Source organism: Petaurus breviceps, unplaced genomic scaffold (genome assembly GCF_028583685.1).
Source record: "Petaurus breviceps papuanus isolate PSGF00001 unplaced genomic scaffold, PetGlider_PUasm1.0 90702, whole genome shotgun sequence".
NCBI lineage: Eukaryota > Metazoa > Chordata > Mammalia > Diprotodontia > Petauridae > Petaurus > Petaurus breviceps.
The window spans coordinates 1,753,139-1,773,593 of record NW_027187317.1 but is presented as its reverse complement, the minus strand read 5'-3'; the positions used below and the strand labels follow the sequence as shown (position 1 = coordinate 1,773,593).

At 39.6% G+C, this 20,455-nt stretch overlaps 1 protein-coding gene across 2 annotated transcripts in view; it reads left to right on the top strand.

Annotated features, from left to right (window-relative positions):
- The first annotated feature begins 5,206 nt into the window (after window positions 1-5,206).
- The window catches only part of LOC138144628 (mitochondrial amidoxime-reducing component 1-like), a 46,521-nt gene continuing 31,272 nt past the window's right edge, over window positions 5,207-20,455 (top strand). For both annotated transcript variants that reach the window (XM_069065993.1, XM_069065995.1), the window contains exons 1-4: window positions 5,207-5,622; window positions 10,404-10,577; window positions 16,344-16,506; window positions 18,618-18,758. In XM_069065993.1, the coding sequence (XP_068922094.1) occupies window positions 5,300-5,622; window positions 10,404-10,577; window positions 16,344-16,506; window positions 18,618-18,758 (801 nt within the window). In that variant the 5' untranslated portion in view covers window positions 5,207-5,299. The remainder of the gene's footprint in view (window positions 5,623-10,403; window positions 10,578-16,343; window positions 16,507-18,617; window positions 18,759-20,455) is intronic.

The window sequence follows — 20,455 nt, the reverse complement described above, 5'->3', positions numbered from 1 at the left end:
ACAAGGTGTTGTTTTTACTGTTTTAAATTTTGTCTTTGTATTCTCAGTTTTGCAAACAGTGCCTTGTACACAGTAAGAATTGTATAAATGCTCATTGGAATGGTTTGGATAAGGAACATTTGGAATCATAATGTAAGGGGTGGAGTATGGGGAGGAAATAAAACACTCATGTGAAAGAGGCTGGGGAGTCTTTCTAGAAAGGCATGATATGTGCAATAGATGCCCTTTGTTCCCTGTGTTGGGAGCATTCTGCAACTGGTTCCAGTGTGCCAACCAGAAGATGAAGAAATTGGTTTTTTTTTTATTTTTTTTTTATTAAGCAATCAGGGTTAAGTAACTTGCTCAAGGTTACACGGCCAGTTATTTCTGAGTGTGGTGCTGAGTGTCTGAGCCCGGGATTCGATCTCCTGGTCGTCCCAACACTGGAGCCGGTGCTCTTACTCGCTGAGCCACCTGGCCGCCCCAAGATGAAGAAATTGTTGTTTGGTTACACAACCGGAACTGGGGTGCACTCAAAAAAGGGCAGTTAACCAGAGCCAATTCTCTTGCCTCTCAATCTTTCCAGACTGGCTAACACAAGTGCCTGGCATATAGTAAGAGTTTAATAAATGTTTATTGATTAGAGAAGAAGGATGAGATACTGAGGGTATAGGGGCCAGGAGGGGCCATAAACTCCCTCTTACCTAGAGCTGGCATGAAGTCTGGTGAATTCTGCTGCAAATTCCATTTGATGGATCTCTGATAACTCTCCTGGCCTTTCAAAATTCAAATGGTCATCCTCCAGTAAATTCCAAACCCAGATACTCATTCAACTAAAATCAGAAGACAAGAAACCCCAAAGAAACAGTGTTACCATATTTTGAGGGATCTTGCGAGAGTGGTATTTGAGCTAATCCTCGGGAAGAGATCTGTGCAGGTGCTAAGTGATACAACTCCCTCATCTTCACCTGTCTAACACTGATCCTCAAGTCTCACCTGCTCCATGAAAGCTTCCCTGCTCGTGCCACGACCAGTCTACCACGATCTTTTCCTTCCTGAACTTTAAACTGTGAGGTTCTTGAGGGTAGGAACTGGTTTTGACTTTCTTTGTATCTGAAGCAGGTAATAAATAAATGCTAAGTGACTTGGCTGGACGCTTTATGTACTACACAATATTTACTGAATAATTAACAAATCCTCACCTCTATAAGGTCCAGGGAAGGCACTGCCACAGGGGTTTGTGTTCTAGAAGTTGGAACAGAAATGGAAGGCAGTAGAGAGGAAAAAGGACAAGGGCAGGGGTTAATAACAAAATAAAAGAGGGAAGTAGCCAGGACTGTGGAGTGATGAGGAGTAGTGCAGGGAGGGGCTCCACTCCCAAACTCCTTTAAACAGACTGGGAAAAAGCACTAGACTGAATCTCGTTGGGAAATTAAAGAAAAAGTCATAGTGAGTCATTTTTGCAGACAGCTTGGCAAAAGAAGATAGAGAAGTCTATGGACACTGGGGACTAGGCAGTCCCCAGTCTAGAACACATGAGAACCCAGAGAGAGGCTGTAAACTGAGGCAAGAAGTGGTTCCAGACCCATACTGGGGACAGAGACAGATGGGAACCAGCATTTTTGTTCCCTACCACCCAGTGCTAGGTCACAGAACCAGGTGGACTGATGGGGAGGGGGTTGGAAATGGACCTTTGCCTCCTCCAACTCCCCCAACTCCCACAAGTCTCAGGCCCTAGGTGATATACCTAGAGAAGAACAAGCTGAGGAGCCAGCAGAGTGGGATATCTGTTCCAGCCCAATCTGACAACTCTACAGGAATAACCAGGGCAGGAATCCCAAACCAAAGGGGAGCCTTCAGTTCTGTGACTCTGAACTGGTGGGGATTCCCAGCTGGATGACAGTGATAGTGTAGTTCCTTAGGTTCAGACTCAGGTTAGGAACTTGTAGAGTTTAGACCAGGAAGCTAGTACTCAGATTTGGCCCTGGATCAGATCACTTTGGGAGCACTGAAAAATGTGCAATTCCAGGGTCTAAGCTGACCCTCAGATCCTGGAACGACACAACACTCAATACACCAAGGATCTTCCCTGTTGAAGTACAAGGCCTGACTCTAAGAATTATTCAAAGCTAGGAAGTAGACTGGAAGGATGAACAAATAGAAAAAAAGAATCCAACCATACAAAGTTATTAAAGTAACAAGGACACACAAAATTTAAACCTAGAAGAAGAGAATGACTCCAAAACATCTACAAGAAAAGTCTCAAAGAAAAACACAGCCTGGGCACACATTCAACTAGCATTCCCCAAAGAGATAAAGCAAAAGTTTAAAAAAAAAAAAAAGAGCTAAATTGCCAGATGAAAGAAATAAAACATATATATTTTTAGAAAGTTTTAAAAAAGTTAATTTTTTTTTAATGAAATGAGAATGCTAGAGAAAGAAAATCAGAAAAGAAATGAGAACTATAGAAGAAAGAACTGGAAAAAGAATTAACAGCTTGCCAGAAGAAGTACAAAATCTTGCCCAAGCAATAAACTCTGAAAAATAGAAAGGATCAAATAGCAGATGACTCCATGAAACAAGAAATATTAAAACAAATCAAATGTTTGGGGACAATAAAAGAACACTTAAGGTGTTTCATAAGAAACAACAACCGAAAAAAAAAAAACCAACCCCAAACCCAAAAACAACTGATTTGGAATACAGATTGAGGAGAAAAAATTTAAGAATCATCAGACTACCAGAATACTATAACTGAAATATAAACTTAAACATCATATTTCAAAAAAATCTTAAAAGAAAACGTCCTAGATCTCTCAGAAACAGAGGGCAAAGTAGAAATAGAAGGAATCCACTGTTTACTTGCTGAAAGAAATTACCAAATGAAAATTCCTAGGAATTACAGCCAAAATTCAGAGCTTCCAGGTCAAAGAAAAAATACTTCAAGCAGCCAGCAAGAAAGAATTCAAGTATTCAAATACTGAGGATTATGCATGATTCAGCAGCTACCATTATAAAGAAATAGAGAGTTTAGAATACCATAGTACATAAGGTTAAAAAAAAGTGTGTGTGCATGTATGTATATATGCACATACATATATACATGCACATATTTACATACACATATATGTAAAGGCTTACAGCCATGAATTACCTAGCAAAATTGAATATAATCCTATCAAAGAAAAAAAAGACATTTTTCATGAAATAAAAGACTTCCAAGCATTCTTGATGAAAAGATCAGAACTTTATAGAAAGTTTGAAGTTCAAACACAGCAGTTAAGAGAAAAATAAAAATTTAAACACCAATGAACAATGATAAAGGACTAAACAAGGATAAACCGCTTACATTCTAGTATAGGGAGATGATACATATATTCCCTTTGAGTTGTCATAATTAGAAAGAGTTTAATTAGGCAAAAGGTCTAGAAGTTGTTCCTTTCTTGATGATCTTAAAGGAGGAATTGAAGGGGAGAGATCTGAGAGATGGCCCAGGATGCAGTGGTCTCTTTAAGCTAAGGTCTTTCCCAGGTCTCCATTTGTCTGAGACAACACTCATTCACTAGTTAAAGGCTAGGTAAGAACTGAGGCAAAAGATGGCCTAGTTTGCCTTCACAAAAGAATCAGTCTGGGAGGGGAAGACCCTCAGTTTCTGGCCAGAATAGAAACAATTGCTACTTACACTCCAACATTCTGTGCTATACTTGATTGGAAGTAGAGTAGAGAATCATTTTTTTTGTGGACTATTGGTTCCTTTTCTTTGCCTCTGTGACTTCCTCCTTTCTGATAGCCTCTCCCTCATTTAGTCCTGGGTTTCCCTTTAAATTTAACTCAGTAGGGTCTAACCTGAAGCTAATGAAAATGCTGCAGAGTTCAGTATCTTCAAGGTCACCTTGAGCTCAGTATATTTCTTATGTGGAGGTGTCTGATGCCTGGTTTTAAAATTCTAATTCTTGCTGGTCTCTCTCTAAATTCTCATATTTTCTTTCTTTTTTTTTTTTTTAAAGTAAATTTATTTATTTATTTTTAGTTTTCAACATTCATTTTCACAAGATTTTGAGTTACAAATTTTCTCTCTGTCTCTCCCCTACCCCCCACCCCAAGATAGCAAGCATACTGAATACTCCTTCCCCCAATCTGCTCTCTCTCATAAACTCTCATATTTTCAAGCAATAAATAAATATCTTTATGAATTTGCCAGTAAAAGCAAGGTCAGTGGGACTTCAGATTCATAATGAAATGATCAATCATTGACTCCACAATACAGAACATGAACTATGCATATGAACTTGACAAAGTAGTAAATGGATCACACATTTTCAGAAATAGCCAATATGGGAATTTGTTTTGCTTGACAAATATATACTTGTTACAGGGTTTTTACTTTTATTTATTTATTTTTTTCTAGTGGGGATGGGTGGAAGGGCCAGAGGGGTTTAGGGACAGGATAGCAAAAAGAAAAAGGAAAGGAGAGATGATTATTGAAGTATGGCCTCTGTTCAAGCAAAAGGAACAGAAGGAAGGCCAGACAAGCAGAACGTCTTTGAAAGCTTCAGACTGTCCTTTTAAGCTTAAGAAGACAAGCTCACTATAAAATGTGCATAGGAATTTTACAAAGAATTGCTGGTCTCTAATGTATCAAGTACATCAGAGGTGTCAAACAGCTGGCAACATTTCTGAACACTGCTCCAACAGGATTAAAATGTAATTGAGAAAAACTTTTTAAAAATAAATAAACGAATTATAATAAAACATAGATAACAGTATGTTTTTAAAACTGTCAACATGTAGCCCGCAGAGATCCTTGCGAACAGGTAAGCAGTCCCGTTTGTATTTGAGTTTAACACCATTGGTGTAGATGATGGAGACAGTTTTAAATACAGTACGTTTTCTCTTCCAGGCATATGCAAATACCCATTCTCTTTGGTGTTCAGAATAGAATAAAATTTAATTTTAAAAAAGAAACTTAAAGTCAAGATGAGACAGGGAGCATTTGTTAGCTACAGGTGAGAACTGGAAGGCTTGATAGATCAGGGCTGATGGGGGTCTACATCCCCCACCTTCCCCCTTCTTGGAGAATGCCAAATATTTCTGCCCCCGGGGCAGATTTCGGGCTGCTGCAGGCGGTAGTGCAAAGGGTGCAGGGCTCTCCCCTCCCACTCGGGGCGTCGGGCCACTCCCACCCAGGCCCAGGCCAGCGGCCGAGCCTAGGGTTCCAGCTCCTAGCTCCTGGCGGTGCGCCGCTCCACGCGCTGTGCGCGCTCTCTTCTACTCCGCGGCTGTTCGACAGCACGCAGTGCTGGCTTTTTCCTTCGTAGTCATGGGCGCTGCAGCTTCGTCTGCCCTCAGCAGGCTCAGCCTCCCAGAGCTCCGCCTCCGCCTTGCGCTCCCAGCCTTGGGGCAGTCCAGGGCCTGGCTCGGGGCGGCCGCGCTGGGACTGGCCGCCGTGGCTGCTCTGGGGGCCGCCGCATGGAACACTAGGGACCCGCAGCGCCGGCGGCAGGGGAGGGCGCATCGCAGGCTGCAGCAGGTGGGCACCGTGGCACAGCTCTGGATCTACCCCATCAAGTCCTGCAAGGGGGTGCCTGTGAACGAGGCCGAATGCACCGAGATGGGGCTGCGCAGCGGCCACCTGAGGGACAGGTACCATCTCACTTGGGGCATCGCTCCAGTCCCTGGGATGGGGAGTGGTCGGGGGTGACTAGACTGCCACATTAATATGCAAAATGCACATTTTGACCTAGTCTTCTGTTGCTGACTGTTTTCATAGTCTCCCAATGTAGTTGCTGAGGAATTGTGGCTCACAATTACTTCAAGTCCCTACTGTAACCTCGTGTGTCCGAATGATGGAAAGTTCAATTTTGTGATATGTTTATCGAGCATTTGGAAACTGAAAAATCATGTCAGCCCTCAGAGCACCCTCTAGGCACTGTGGCACACTGGTTAGAGGACGAGCCAACCTTGGAGTCCAGAAGACCCGGTCCGAGTTGTGTCTTTCACACTCACTGGGGATCAGGGCGACCATGGACAAATCACTTAATTGGCCTTCGTTGTCCCAAGTAACTCTCAAATGATCTCCTTTCAGTTTCCTTGAGTATCTTCGTTATTCTATAATACCTTCATATTGGGAGTTCCTTGCAATAGTGAATAATAATACCAGACCCAGGCAAAAGTGAACACCAGAAGACTTTGAAAGCAGGCCCTAACCCACACCCCCAGCACCCCCAGCTCAATGAAACCAATTAAATCAATCTGCTGTTCAATCGTCTCTGACTCTGTGACTCCATTTAGAATTTTCTTGACAAACTGAAATGGTTTGCCATTTCCTTCTTAAGCTCATTTTACAGGTGAGGAACTGAGGTAAACAGAATTAAGTGATTTGCCCAGGGTCACACACCTACTGTCTGAGGCCAAATTTGAACTCGGGTCCTCCCAACTCCAGAGCCATTGCTCTATCCATTGGATCACCTAATCAATTGCCCTAATCAATCAATCAACAAACATTTAGTGTCACAGTAGACAGAGTGTTGGACTTAAAGTTAGGAAGTGAGAATGTTATCTCAGACACTTATTGACCGTGGAACCTTGACCAAGTCATTAAACTTTTGGGTCTCATTTTCTTCATCTGTAAAATAAAGAGGCAGGATTTGGCTCCCCAAACCCCTTTCATCTGTTGTAGATGCCAGGGATGAAAAGTAACAATAATTTCTTAAAAAATTGGGGTGGCCAGGTAGCACATCGAGTAACAGCACCGGCCTCAGTGTCGGGATGACCTGGGGGTGGAATCCAGGCTCAGACACTAGCACCCACCCAGAAACACCTGCCCGAGTAACCCTGAGCAAGTTACTTAACCCCAATTGCTTAAAAAAAAAAAAAATCAAAGCGATTCCTTCCGTTAAGGAACTTACATTCTACTGGGGAAAGACAACATTGATGCCACCTTCCAGCAGTTCTATTTTGGACACTGCTGGACAGTTACCTGCATTTTAAAATCCAATTACCCTTGAATGGAGATCTTATGGTTGAAAACTGGAAAGAGTCCATTCTGGTTAGTTAAGTCCTTAACTTCAGGGATCCTGAATTTCATGAAACCATTATTTTCAATCTCCCTCACATCTTTAGAAGAAATAGGAAAATGGAGAGATTGGATTCTGCTCCCTTTCCTCTTCCACCATTCCCATTCCTTTGACCAGTGGAGGAAAGAGAGACATGAAAAGTGAGGAGCAAGGGAAATAAGGAAAGATAATCTGCTCTGGAAAATGAGATTGCAGAACTTGAATAATGATTGATTCCAGGAATCAATATCAAATATGATTCCATATGATGAAGTGAAAGAATGTTTTGGATTTCAAGTCAGAAGACTTGGTTTCCAATCATGATACTATAATTTTACTGCTTGTATGATATTGGACATTCTAGTTCACTCCTCTGAGTTTCAATTTCCTCATCTGTAAAATTAGAGGATTGGATTAAATGATATTTAGTGTTCCTTCCGGGATCCTTTGATTATATTTGTTTATCTTGGCTGTCTATAAGAACCAAAACATTCAAATGATGCTAGGAAATATTTTACTGGGGTAGGGAGGGTTAGGATGAAGAGAGTTAGGGACAGGAGTATATCCTTTGACCTTTCTGGGAACGATAGCAGACCTGTCTTTTAGGCTTCTGAATATATTGGCCATGTTTCTGTCACATGAGCATGGTGAGAATGGTAATACTGCACCAATAGCACTCTAAACAGTGGATGAGGGGGATATTTTCATCCAAATTACTCCTTCATATTCTTGTCAAGAGTGTGTCCCTACAAATTCCAAATGTGCAATTTGTATTTTCAGTGAAAATGCCCTCACTCACTTTCTGCTTAACTTTTTCCAAAGCTAGGAGTTCTTGACCTCAAATGCCTCTCAAAAATAGCTGTTGTCGTATCTGACTCTCCATGATCCCATTTGGGGTTTTCTTGCCAGAGATACTGGAGTGGTTTGCCACATCCTTTTCCAGCTCATTTTATAGAGAAAACCATGGCAAACAGAATTAAGTGATTTGTCTAGGGTCATGTAGCTAGTAAGTGTCTGAGGTCAGGCTTGAACTCAGGTCTTCCTGACTCCAGGCCTGGTGCTCTATCTACTGTGCCACTTAGCTGTCCCCCAAGAATAGCAATGCCTCTTTATTTAATAGAGGAAGAGATTCACTGAATTTGCAATACAAAATAGGTAAGTGGGATAAGGTACTTGTATTAAATTGTGAACATGGCTTATTAATTTCTCACATCTGTAAATCGACTTTTTTTTTAATAGACCAATACACCTTCTTCTAAGGTCTTTATTTATTTATTTAATTTCCAAGTGGAAACTCTCTTTATGTAGTAGATAAATCATAGGTAGGTGCTTATGTTCCAGGATATGAAGTGAATAGCCCATGGTCAAAAGGCTAGTGAGTCTTAGAGAAAGGGTCTGAACTAGATTCTTCTAGACTCCAGGTTCAACACATTATCTACTATTTTACACTGTAGATAATAAAGGAAAATTAATATAAAACTTCATTACAGGAAGTGCCCATCAAAGTTTTCTGTGAATTAAAAATCTTTTTCTTAGGTTATGTTTGAAAATGATCAGGTTTTTGTTATTATGCTTGTAGTGAAATTGAAAATTGACTTTTAATTCTATTTTGTTAAGACCTAAACAAGGGGCGGCTAGGTGGTGTAGTGAATAGAGCACCGGCCCTGGAGTCAGGGGGAACTGAATTCAAAACCGGCCTCAGATATTTAACACACACACACACACACACACACACACAAAACTAGCCCTGTGACCTCGGGCAAGTCACTTAACCCCAATTGCCCTCCAAAAAAAAAAAGCAAAAAAAAAAAAAAGAGCTAATCAAGCTAGATTTACTATTCCCCTTCACTGTTCCTTACCCTTGTAACTTCACCCACCACCCACATTCCAGAGTAGCTTGATAAACCTAAGAGGTTAAATCTCATCAATTTAAACTATTGTAGCAACTCCCACCATCTGCAGATGAAACTCATTGGCTGAGGAGTACTCCCATCACCTGAGAACTGATCTCACCTCCCTATGAGGTAATGGGAAGAAGCTGAGATGATACTTATCCCATCTCCTCCTTGAAATGTCTACCAATAGGGATTCTTTTATACCTTTGTCTTGTGACCTGAAACACACATATTGTTTGTGGTTATGGAGAGGTTCAAACAATTGTAATGTCAAGCTGATGTCAGAGGGTCTTTACCTTCTGGCCAATCAGAACACGATGTTGCTCAGGTTTTGCTCTGTCATCTTGTTAATCACCATAAAAGACCCTGCCCTCCTTCACTGGAGGTCTTTGGTTATTGAGAGACCTTAGAACCAGTTTATTGGTTATTGCTAACCAAGCTAATGCAGTGGATAACCAAGCTAAAGCCAATGGATAGAGTGCTGGAAGTGGAGTCAGGAAGCCTTGAGTACAAATAGTGCTTTAGACACTCACTAGCTGTGTGACCCTGGCTAAGTCACTTAACCTCTGTTTACCTTAATCCACTAGAGAAAAAAATGGAAAACCACCCCAGTATTTTTGCCAAGAAAACTTCACGGACAGAATTGATGTTCTGTGGTCTCTGGGGTCAGGAAGAGTCAGATATGACTTAACAATAACAGCCTAGTTAAGAAATTGATCCATGCTTGGAACATTGTCTCTCACACCATTTTCTATTGTTAGGTGGGTCTGAGATCCAGAGATGATCTCATCACTATTGGGAACTTCTGGTGTGATACCTCCCTCCACCAATCAGATCACATTGTTGTTGTTCAGTTATTTTACTTGTGCCCAACTCTTTGTCACCACCACTTAAGGTTTTTTTTGGCAAAGACACTGGAGTGATTTGCTATTTCTATCTCCATTTTATAGATGAGGAACTGAGGCAAACAGGGTTAAGTGATTTGCCCAGAGTCACACAGCTAGTAAGTGTCCAAAGTCAGATTTGAACTTAGAAAATGAGTCTTCCTGACTTCAGGAAAATCACACCACAGATTACTTTACCTGCAACTTATTGCTTTAGAGTTTACTCAGGGGAACTGAGGGCTAATGTCCTTTTCCCATGGTTGTACATCTAGGATATATCAAAAATAGTAAATGAACATAAGTCTTTCTAACATGACTCTCTCCCCTACTGTTATTATACTATTGCTCAATACTACTTTGAATTTCCATAACTTCAAGTCACTCATAGTGCTTTATAGCTATGTATCCATTTACTGTATAATCATTGGACCTTGAAATCTAAGAGATAAATTCAGCATTGCTTAATGGTGTCTCCCTCTCCCCTTTTCCCTCTCTTTGTCTTTCTCCATGAACTATAGCTTTAGGGTACTATGCTGCTGTGCTCTGATTACCACACTGTTCCTCCTGTTTCTGTGCTCTGATAATGGCAGGTTTTGGCTCATCATCAATGAAAACGGGAACATGGTCACAGCTCGACAGGAGCCCCGCCTGGTACTAATTTCCCTAACCTGTGAAAATGACTCCCTGATCCTCAGTGCAGCCTACACCCAAGACTTGATTCTGCCCATCAAAGCACCTACCACAAATGCAGTGCTGAAGTGCAGGTGAGGTGGGAGGTGATTTTAATATTCTTTCTTTGGGGAACTTATTTTGTATGTGTTTAATGAATTAGAAACTTTAGGAAAGAGCTCACTGAATAATTTTTGGAACACTTATAGCATGTAGGAGAAGAAACACAAAATAATTGCTGGACATAGGTAAAGGGTACAAAAATACCACAAAAGAATTTCTATAGATTCTAGAGATTTGGAAAGCTGAGGTTACTAGTTTGTTGAAGTAATATTAATTTCCCCCTTCCTCCTCCCCACCAAAAAAATCTTAGTTCAATTATAGAAGTTCCTTTGGAACTGAGTTAATAAAATTTCATCTTCAGTAATCCCTTTGTACAGGAAATTTTCTTGGTTCTACATGGCCTCATATAAACTTTTTGGCCTGAAAGGTTAAACATTTATAAACAGCCAAATGTTAAGACTAAGGATCTCTGTCGGCACACAGCTGCTTTGGACAAAGGTTGAGTTTGTTCTCAACGGGTAAAACCATTGTCCTATAAAGGATTTGTAACCAGAGCCCACACATAATTTCCTAAAGATTTCTAGTTAATTCATAGAGCTTCTGGGTATTTTTCATTAAGTCAGGGTCATCTCTGGCTTTGTTCCACTACTCTTTGTGTCCTTATTTGGGAATTCCAAAGGAAATAATTGCTTTTTAGGTATTTTTTGCCCCACAATCATGTCTTTGCTACCAAAAAGAAGTAGAGGCCTAAGTTCCAAACTAAAATTTGATTTTTCTAACTCAAACTTTTTTCTTTGTTTTAGTGGTGTTTGTGGTGATGGCTTCATGTTGGGTTTAGGATCTTGGGTACAATTGATAGAGTACTCAGCTTGGAGGCAGGAAAAGCTGGTTTTGCATCCTGCTTCTGATACATATAAACATTGTGATCCTAGGCAAGTCATTTAATCTTTTTCAGCCTTAGTTTCCTCCTTTGTAAAATAATATCTACCTCATAAGGTTATTGTGAAGACCATATAATCTGAATTTGAATATAGGAAGGGGCTTAGTGGCCATCTGGTCCAACTCAGACCCAAAAAATAATCCCTCCTATAATATGCCTAACAAATGATCAACAAACCTCTGCCCAAAGATCTCTAGTGAAGGGGAATCCACCTCTCGATGCTACTTGTTCTGTTATGTTGTTGTTGTTCAGTCATGTCTGACCCTTTGTGACCTGATTTTGAGATTTTCTTGGCCAAGATACTGGAGTGGTCTGCCATTTCCTTCTTCCATTATGGTCCAACTCTAATTGATTTAGAAGTTTTTTCCTATGTTTCCTCTTTGCAATTTTTACCTACGGCCCCTAGTTCTGCTTTCTAGGACCAAACAAAACTAATCCCTCTTCCACCTGACAGCCCCCGACATACTTGAACACACTGATTATGTTCCCCTGGGTATTCTCTTTTCTATTCTACACTCACCTAGGATGTCCTCGGAAGGCACAAAATCAGACTCTTTGACATCGTGGTTTGCCCTCCTGTGGACATTCTCCAGCTTATCAAGGGCTTCTTAAAATGTGATACCAGGAAGTAAATACAGTGCTCCAAATGTGGTATAACTAGGTACAGAGACTTATTCTTGAAGCTATGCCTTTCTCAGCACAGCCCAAGGTTGCATTAGCCTTTTTGGGGGATGGCCATATGATATTGCTGATTCATATTGAGTTTGCAGTCCACTAAACCTTTCAGATCTTTTTTTTAAACAAACTGTGTCTAACCATGCCTTCCTCTGAATCAGATCATCAAATGGGAAAAGGTATGTGAAGCATATGGCAAACCTTACGACAGTATATGATGGTTAACTGCTATTATTATTGTGATTATCATCTGTGTATATTATACATTACATATATTATGGCCTTGAATGTTCATTTTTTTTTGTCAGTGGAGTGTAGATTGCCAACAACACAGCCAGGCTAGGGCAGAAGACAATAGAGATGATGGTTTTAATTGAGGTGATAGAATCTGTGTCCATTTTCTGTATTCCAGTTGGCCCAGGCCCAGGTGTTTTTTGTGCTCTTGGCTTTATTTGTACACTTAGTGCCATCTTTTCCTTCTGTTTGAGGAAATTCCATTTGCTGAAAAACTTCCTAATGATCAGAGTTGTCCAATTGTGGCATGGAGGTAGTAATTTCAAGAAGAAATTGGATGACCATTCATCAGGGATGTTGCAGTCCTGTTCTGGGATGGGTTGTACCAGATGGCCTCTGAAGTTTCCCTCTTCGACTCTGGGATTCTGTGGTTCCCTGGTTGAATCTTTATCTGATTCATTCTACACTTGGGGTGGGGTGAGAAGAACCATTTCTGTTCATCAAACTTAGTTTAGTATGTGTGTATAAAAATAAGTGCTTATAGAATGGTTACTATGGAAACTATTGGCAAGTAGAGTGACTAGAAATTCTTATCCCCTCCACCCCCACCCCACTGATTCAAGAAAAATGTAAATCCTAAGGCAATTATCAGCTATCATCTCTACATTGCATTATCACCCCTCTTTTTAAACTACTCTGATTCCCTCCCCATTCTCCCAAATTCTCTTTCTCCCCAAAATGAAGATGCACATTAATGTTCATTAAAAGGCTTGTATTTCATTGCCCAAGATAGTGATAGTTGGCTTCTAAAGACTTCCATGGTAGAGTCCAGGGGAGAAGAATGAGGGGAACTGTAGAAGGTATGATTAGAAGGTAATTTGATATTAGATTGAACACACTGGATTTTGTACCTTGAAACGACTATCCTTTAGATTAATTTTCTTAGGAGGCTATGAAATGATTCCAGTGGTGCTGTGATGATTACAAACATTCTAGGAACTCTTCCTTTGGAATGGTTTATAGTTCATTCTTTGGAATATTTGCATTACTGGTAATTCTTTATTCTTTGGTGTTGTTGTTGAGTTGTTTTTGAGCTGTGTTCGATTTTTATGACTGTTTAGGGTTTTCTTGGCAGAGATGCTGGACTGGTTTGTCATTTCCTTCTCCAGCTCATTTTATAGATGAGGAAACTGAGGCAAATGGGGTTAAGTGGTTTGCCCAGAGTCACACAACTAGTAAGTGTCTGAGGCTGGATTTGAATTCAGGAAGATGAGTCTTCCTGACACATGGGCCTAACACTATCTCCACTGTGCCACTCAGTAATCCTAGTTCTTTGGAGGGAAGTTTTATTTTTTGAAATAGACAAAAGTTATTCTGCAAATAAAGTGTGTGTATGTGTGTGTATGTTTGTGTGTGTGTATGTGTGTAGTGGTGGGTTGGGATGGGGTGGGAGGGAGGGAGAGAGCTCCTTTCATCATGCAAGCTCTTTGAAAGCAGGGATTGTTTCATTTTTTTATCTTTGTATCCCAAGTCCCAAGCAAAGTGCCAGGGACTTGGAGGTGCTTAATAAATGCTTGTTGATTTATTGATTAAGCATTTAGCACATCCAAACAAGGTGTGACTAGAGTGCTATGAGAGATTGGTTGTGTGGTACAGTTGAAAGAGTGCTGTCTCCAGTCAGAGGACTGGGGTTCAGATGTCTCTTCTGATTGCTTACTGTCTTTGCAGTCTTGGGCAAATAGCTTAGCTTACCTTGTCCTCAGTTTCTTCATTTGTATGACGGGGGAGCTGGACTGGATGGTTTTTAAAGTCTTTATGCTTTTCACCTATGATCCTAGGACCTGATCTAGCTATCTGGAGGCAGCTTTAAAAGCAAAGTTCTGAAATGGTTTGAAGCCTTCAGGTTTCCTTCTGTTCCTAAAGTCTTCTCAGAATCCTCCAAGAAGAAAATGTTCTCTCGTGGTTTATGATGTGAGAATAGGTATAATGCAAGATAGATTGTGATAGGGAAAGAGGATAGATCTAGACAAAGAGGCCTAGGGAAAATTAAGGGGGCAGAGAACATTTTTAAGTGGGTGGATCAGGGAATCAGGATAATCAGGATTCTGGGGCAGCTAGGTGGCACAGTGGATAAAGTGCCAGGCCTGGAGTCAGGAAGTCTCATCTTTCTGAGTTCAAATCTGACTTCAGACACTTCCTAGCTATGTGACTTTGGGCAAGTCACTTCATTCTGTTTGCTTCTGTTTCCTCATCTATAAAATGGGCTAGAAAAGGAAACGGTGAACTACTCCAATATCTTTGCCAAGAAAATCCCAGATGGGATCATGAAGATTTGGACATGAGTGAAAATGACTGAACAGTAACAGAGAAGGCTGTTCACAAGGGACTTGAGCTCTGAGAGAAAAGGACAATAAAATATTGTTTTATATTATATTATGTTATGTTATTTTATATGATATGATATTATATACAATTTATACATTTCACATCCCTTTCTCCCTGTTTAGAGTGTAGACTCCTGGAGGACATATATTATTTGATTTTTTTTTTAATCTTTGTATTTTAAAGGGCCTTGAGTGACATTTTTATTTTGGTCTGGATTTGAAATTGTATCCACCAGTGATGTCAGATTCAAATAAAAAGAGGGTGGGGTGGAGGCAATAAAGCATATGTAAAGAACCCTTTGGGCTGCATATTAACATAGAGAACCACACATTAACATTATCTATGTTTTATTGTATTTTCATTTATTTTGTTAAATTTTTCCTGATAATATTCTAATAGGGTTCAGGCTGCTGAAATGTTGTGTGTAGCCCACAACAGGCCTACATGTTGAACACCTTTGGTGTTGATAATTCCCAGTAGGGAATCTCCCTACCTCTGTTAATTCAACAATTCAATCTCCACCTTGTACAAGGCTCAACTTATTACACACTGAGGACACAGACAGATTGAAAGTCTTTGCCCTCAAGGAGCTCATGATCTTCTGTAGGGAGACATGTAGACAGAAGTAAATAAAACATAGACACAAGGCTGATTCCAAGCATTTTCTGGAGAGTGGCCCTAGCAATTGGCAGGGGCATGGGTTGTGGATCAAGATGGTCTGTGGGTAGAAGGAAGAACTGGAGCTAAGCATTGAAAGAAAGCAGAGATTCTGGGAGCCTCAGAGGAAGAGGGAGTGCATGTTAGGTACGGGGGACAGCCATTCCAAGGAATGGAGAGAGAAGATGAAATGGTGAGTTTGAACAACAGCAAGAAGGCCCATTTGGCTGGCATGTGAAGTGTGTGAGGGAGAGTAGTATGTAGTAAGTCTAGAAAATTAGGTCAGATCTGGATTGTGAAAGGGCTTTAAATACTAAACATAGAATCTTAATTTTTCCTGAGAGCCACTGGAGTTTTCTGAGGCAGGGAATGACATGGTCAGCCCTGTGCTTTAAGAATATCACTTTGGCAGTATGTGGATGATGGATTACAGAGAGAAGAGTGGGAAGCAGGAAGACCATAAAGGAGGCTATTCTAATAGATGAGGGTAGAGGTGATGAAAATGTGAACCAGAGTGGTGACCATGTGAATGGGGAGAAGGGGATGGATGTAAGAGATATTGTGGAGGTAGAAATAAGAATGCAGAATGCAATGTCTAGCACATAGTAAGGGCTTAATAAATACTTGTTGGTTATTAATTAATACTTCATAGTTTCATTTTATATATTAGGAAAATGAAGCATAAAATGGTACCAGTATAGTGTGACTTGTCAAAACCAGGATTAAAACTTAGGTCTTCTAAACCCCTACTTGACCTGTCTTTGGAGTATGAAGTTACTATTTTGGGGGCAGAGAAAATAACTAATAATAAAGAACACATCTTTTTTCAATATGGCATGTCTATATTTTTAAAAGTATGTGTTCTGAGTTCCAAATTCTAACTTTTCCTTTCTGTTGCTTCCTATAGAGTTCATGGCCTTGACGTTGAGGGCAGAGATTGTGGTGATGAGGCAGCTGAATGGATTACCAGCTTTCTGAAGACTCAGCCCTATCGGCTGATACATTTTGAGCCTCACATGCGGCCAAGAAGTTCCAAACAAATAGTGGATTATTTCCGGTCAAGAGATGAGGTTAGACGAGAATGATTTTCCTTTGATATGTCAATTTATTAATTATTTTCTTCTGGGTTCCTGAGATGAATGGTGTATAGTCTCCATTGACCATTAAACCAGTGTTATCTCCATGACAGATGTTTGCCAGAGTAGCCACATTGCCTCTAGTAGCACAAATGAGTTAAAAATACCATTTTTGCCATATTAGCACTAATTGCTGTTTTTTCTTTTGAGCACCTCCAATTTTATCTTTCTTAAGCTTTTGTCTTCTTATCCCTGTTAGAGCTATGGTAATGATATGTTTTGGAGACAAAGAAAACAGTCATATTTGATCTGTGAATATTTTTGTTCTTTTGCTATTGGATGTGGTTCGGTCCAAGGGTGGAAGGTTGGAGGAAAAGGAGAAGGAGAAGGGAACAAACATCTATATAGAACCTACTATGTACCAGATACTGTGCTAAGAGCTTTACAAATATTATATTATTTGATCTTCATTTGTCTTCCCTTCGCCTCATAGTGGAATATCACTTTGATGACAAAATTCTAATGCGGTGGTTGTAGTTGTGTTGAATTATAATGTATTTTATATAGTTACTAACTCAGAAGCTAGAAAAAAAATCACACTGAACCTCGAAGAAATAAGGCTGGAGGCAAATAAGAATTTCAATAAGTAAAATTGAACTGGGGAAATATCACGTGCTTATTAATGACACATGAATCATCAATGCCATGTTTTGGTTGGTGAAAAGGACGGTGGGCAATTTGCAAGTTGTTAACAATGTTTTAGGCTGCTCTGATATATCTTTAAAATATTGCAACTGGAGGTAACCTTAAAGATTGCTTAGTCCAGAGGATTTGGTGTCCCTGGAGAGATTTCAGGGGGTCTGTGACCTTAGGTGAAAAATAATTATATCTTTAATTTTACTAACCTCTAACTGAAAGTGACTATTTTTTTCAATTATTAAAAAAAAATTCTGATCAGTCTATAGGATACATCAGACTTCCATAGGGCTCCATGAAACAAAAATAGGTTAAGAATCCCCAATCTACTCCAACTCCCTTAGCTTATTTTTTCTATTCCCTTCCTCACTTTACTTTTTCCCCCCAATTTATTTATTTTTAGTTTTCAACATTCATTTCCACAAGATTTTGAGTTACAAATTTTCTCCCCGTCTTTCCCCTACCCCACCCCAAGATAGCAAGCCTACTGAATACCCCTTCTCCCAATCTGTTCTTTCTTATATCCTCCCCCCCCCCAACTTTCTAGTAGGGCAAGATGGATTTCTATACTCCAGTGCCTGTATATCTTATTTCCCAGTTACATGGAAAAACAAAACAAAACAGTTTTTTTTTAACATTTGTTTTTAAAACCTTGGTTTCCAGATTCTTTCCCTTCTTCCCTCCTCACCCACCCCCACTTGGAAGAAAAGCAATTCAATATAGGTTGTACATGTGTAGTTACACAAAACATTTCCATAATAGTTATATTGTGAAAGACTAGCTATATTTCCCTCTTTCCTATTCCATTCCCCACTTATTCTATTTTCTAATTTGACCCTGTCTCTTTTCAAAAGTGCCTGCTTCTAACTACCCTCTCACTCAGTCTACCCTCCCTTCTATCATCCCCCCTTTTATCTCCTTCCCCCCTACTTTCCTGTAGGGTAGTAAGATACCATACCCAATTGCAGCTACCTTAGTTTAAAGATGAAGAAATGGTGACTCAGAGAGGCTAGCTAACTTGCCTATAGTCATGGAGCTCGTTAATGACAGACTGATCTCTAGATGACTATTCTCATTCTCTTATAGAAGCTATAGAAGTAAAGAAATAAACATACCATGAACATTTACTTTTTTATAGCTTATTTTATAATTTTTCTTTATGAATACTCATATAACACACATACCTACAGATGAACACATTGAGAAATCTAATCTAAAGTCATTATTGCAGATAGATATCTTAATTCCAGTCACTGGGTTTTAACTTACTTGTGAGAGAGGCATAAGTTATACACTATGCATTGACATGCGTACACGGGTACTTTTGCAATAATTGTAATCAAATTTGGGACAATTTGTATTTCTATACTTCAGACTAATCCTTTTTTTCCCCCTTCTTCACTGTGCAGGTTCCTTACTCTAGTGCCAGCCCTTTCTTGATTATCTCTGAGGCTTCACTGGCAGATCTCAATTCCAGGCTTGAGAAGAAGGTTAAAGCAAACAACTTCCGGCCCAATATAGTGCTTTCAGGATGCAGGGTTTATGAGGAGGTAAAGAATAATATACATCTTACTTGCTCTTTGACTTGTGTCTTCTATTTTTTTTTGTTCCAGATCTTCCACTCTCCTGTGTTTGATTATATCATTCTGAATGTTATAACTTAGAGAGTAGGGTTTTTTTTTTGTATATTATATAATTTGGGTTTACAGCAATCTTGTGAAGTAAGGCAGTAAATATTAATATTTAAATGAATATTAATTAGTATTAAGCCTGTGCTCTGTGCCAAGCACTATGCTAAGTGCTTTAAAAATTTTATCTCATATGATTCTCACAAAACTCCTGGGAGGTAGGTCCTATCTTCATTTTTATAGTTGAAGAAACAAGGCAGACAGAGGTTAAGTGATTTGGCCAGGGTAATACAGGTAGAAGTGTCTACGGCCAAATCTGAATTTAGGTCTTCCTGGCTCTAGGCCCAGTGCTGTATTCCTTGTGACACCTACCTAAGAATACTATAGTTATTATCTCCATTTTACAGATGAAGAAACAAAGACTGAATGGTTATGTGACTTCCTTTTGGTCTCACAACCAGTTAATCTCAGAGGCAGGATTTAAACCTAGGTTTTTCTGACTCTAAGTCTAACATAACTATTCACACCTAGATATATCATATATGGCTCTACACTATGAGTCTGAACCTTTAGCATCAGTAGCAGAATTAGTAGTTCGAAAAACAGTGTAGGCAGCTGAAACAGGAGAAAGCTCATGTCCATCTCTCCTGAATGTAGCTCTAGGGAAGCCAGGAGGACATAGGGGAGGATGCTTTCTGCCACGCTCTCTTCCTTCACTTGTCTTTGTCTCTTAAGATCTAACAGTATAGGATCATAGATTAAGATATGGAAGAGACCCCAGAGCCATTTAACCCAACCTCTCATTTTTACAGAAAGTCAGTATAGAATAGAAAAAAAATAGTTGTAGTGAAGGTGCCTGGATTTAAGTATTGACTTTTCCCACTTCTGATCTGCACGACTGTGGGCAATGTAAGAATTGTTGTGGCATAGTGGATATCTATCTAAAGTCAGGAAGACCTGGGTTCTAATCCTGTCTCTGACACTTACTAACTGATTGACCATACCCAAGCACTTGACTTTTTTTTTGAGCCTTAGTTTCCTCATTTCTAAAATGAATGATATAATTTAGAGAGTAGGGTTTTTTTTTTGTATATTATATAATTTGAGCATACAAAAATCTGGTGAAGTAGGTAAGGCAGAACAAATATTTATTAAGCCTCTGCTCTGTGCAAGACATTGTGCTAAGTGCTTTAAAAACTATTATTTCATACGATTCTCACAAAACTCCTTGGAGATAGGTGCTATTATCCTCATTTTTACAGTTTAAGAAACTGAGGCAGACAGAGGTTAAGTGACTTGACCTTTAATCTCTGTTAGGCCACAAAAGCTCTCTGAGCCCAAATTTCCTCATCTCTAAAATGAGGATATTTAAAATTGCCTTACCTCTGTGGAAGAGCTTGTTGTAAGATCTTTGTATAGTCTGTTTATCAATATATATAGCTATATATGGAATAAATATGTATATATATGTATGTGTATATCTATCTATCTATCTATCTATCTATCTATCTATCTATCTATCTATCTATCTATCATCTATCTCTATCTATCCATCTACCCATCTATCCATCCATCTATCTATCTATCTATCTATCTATCTATCTATCTATCTATCTATC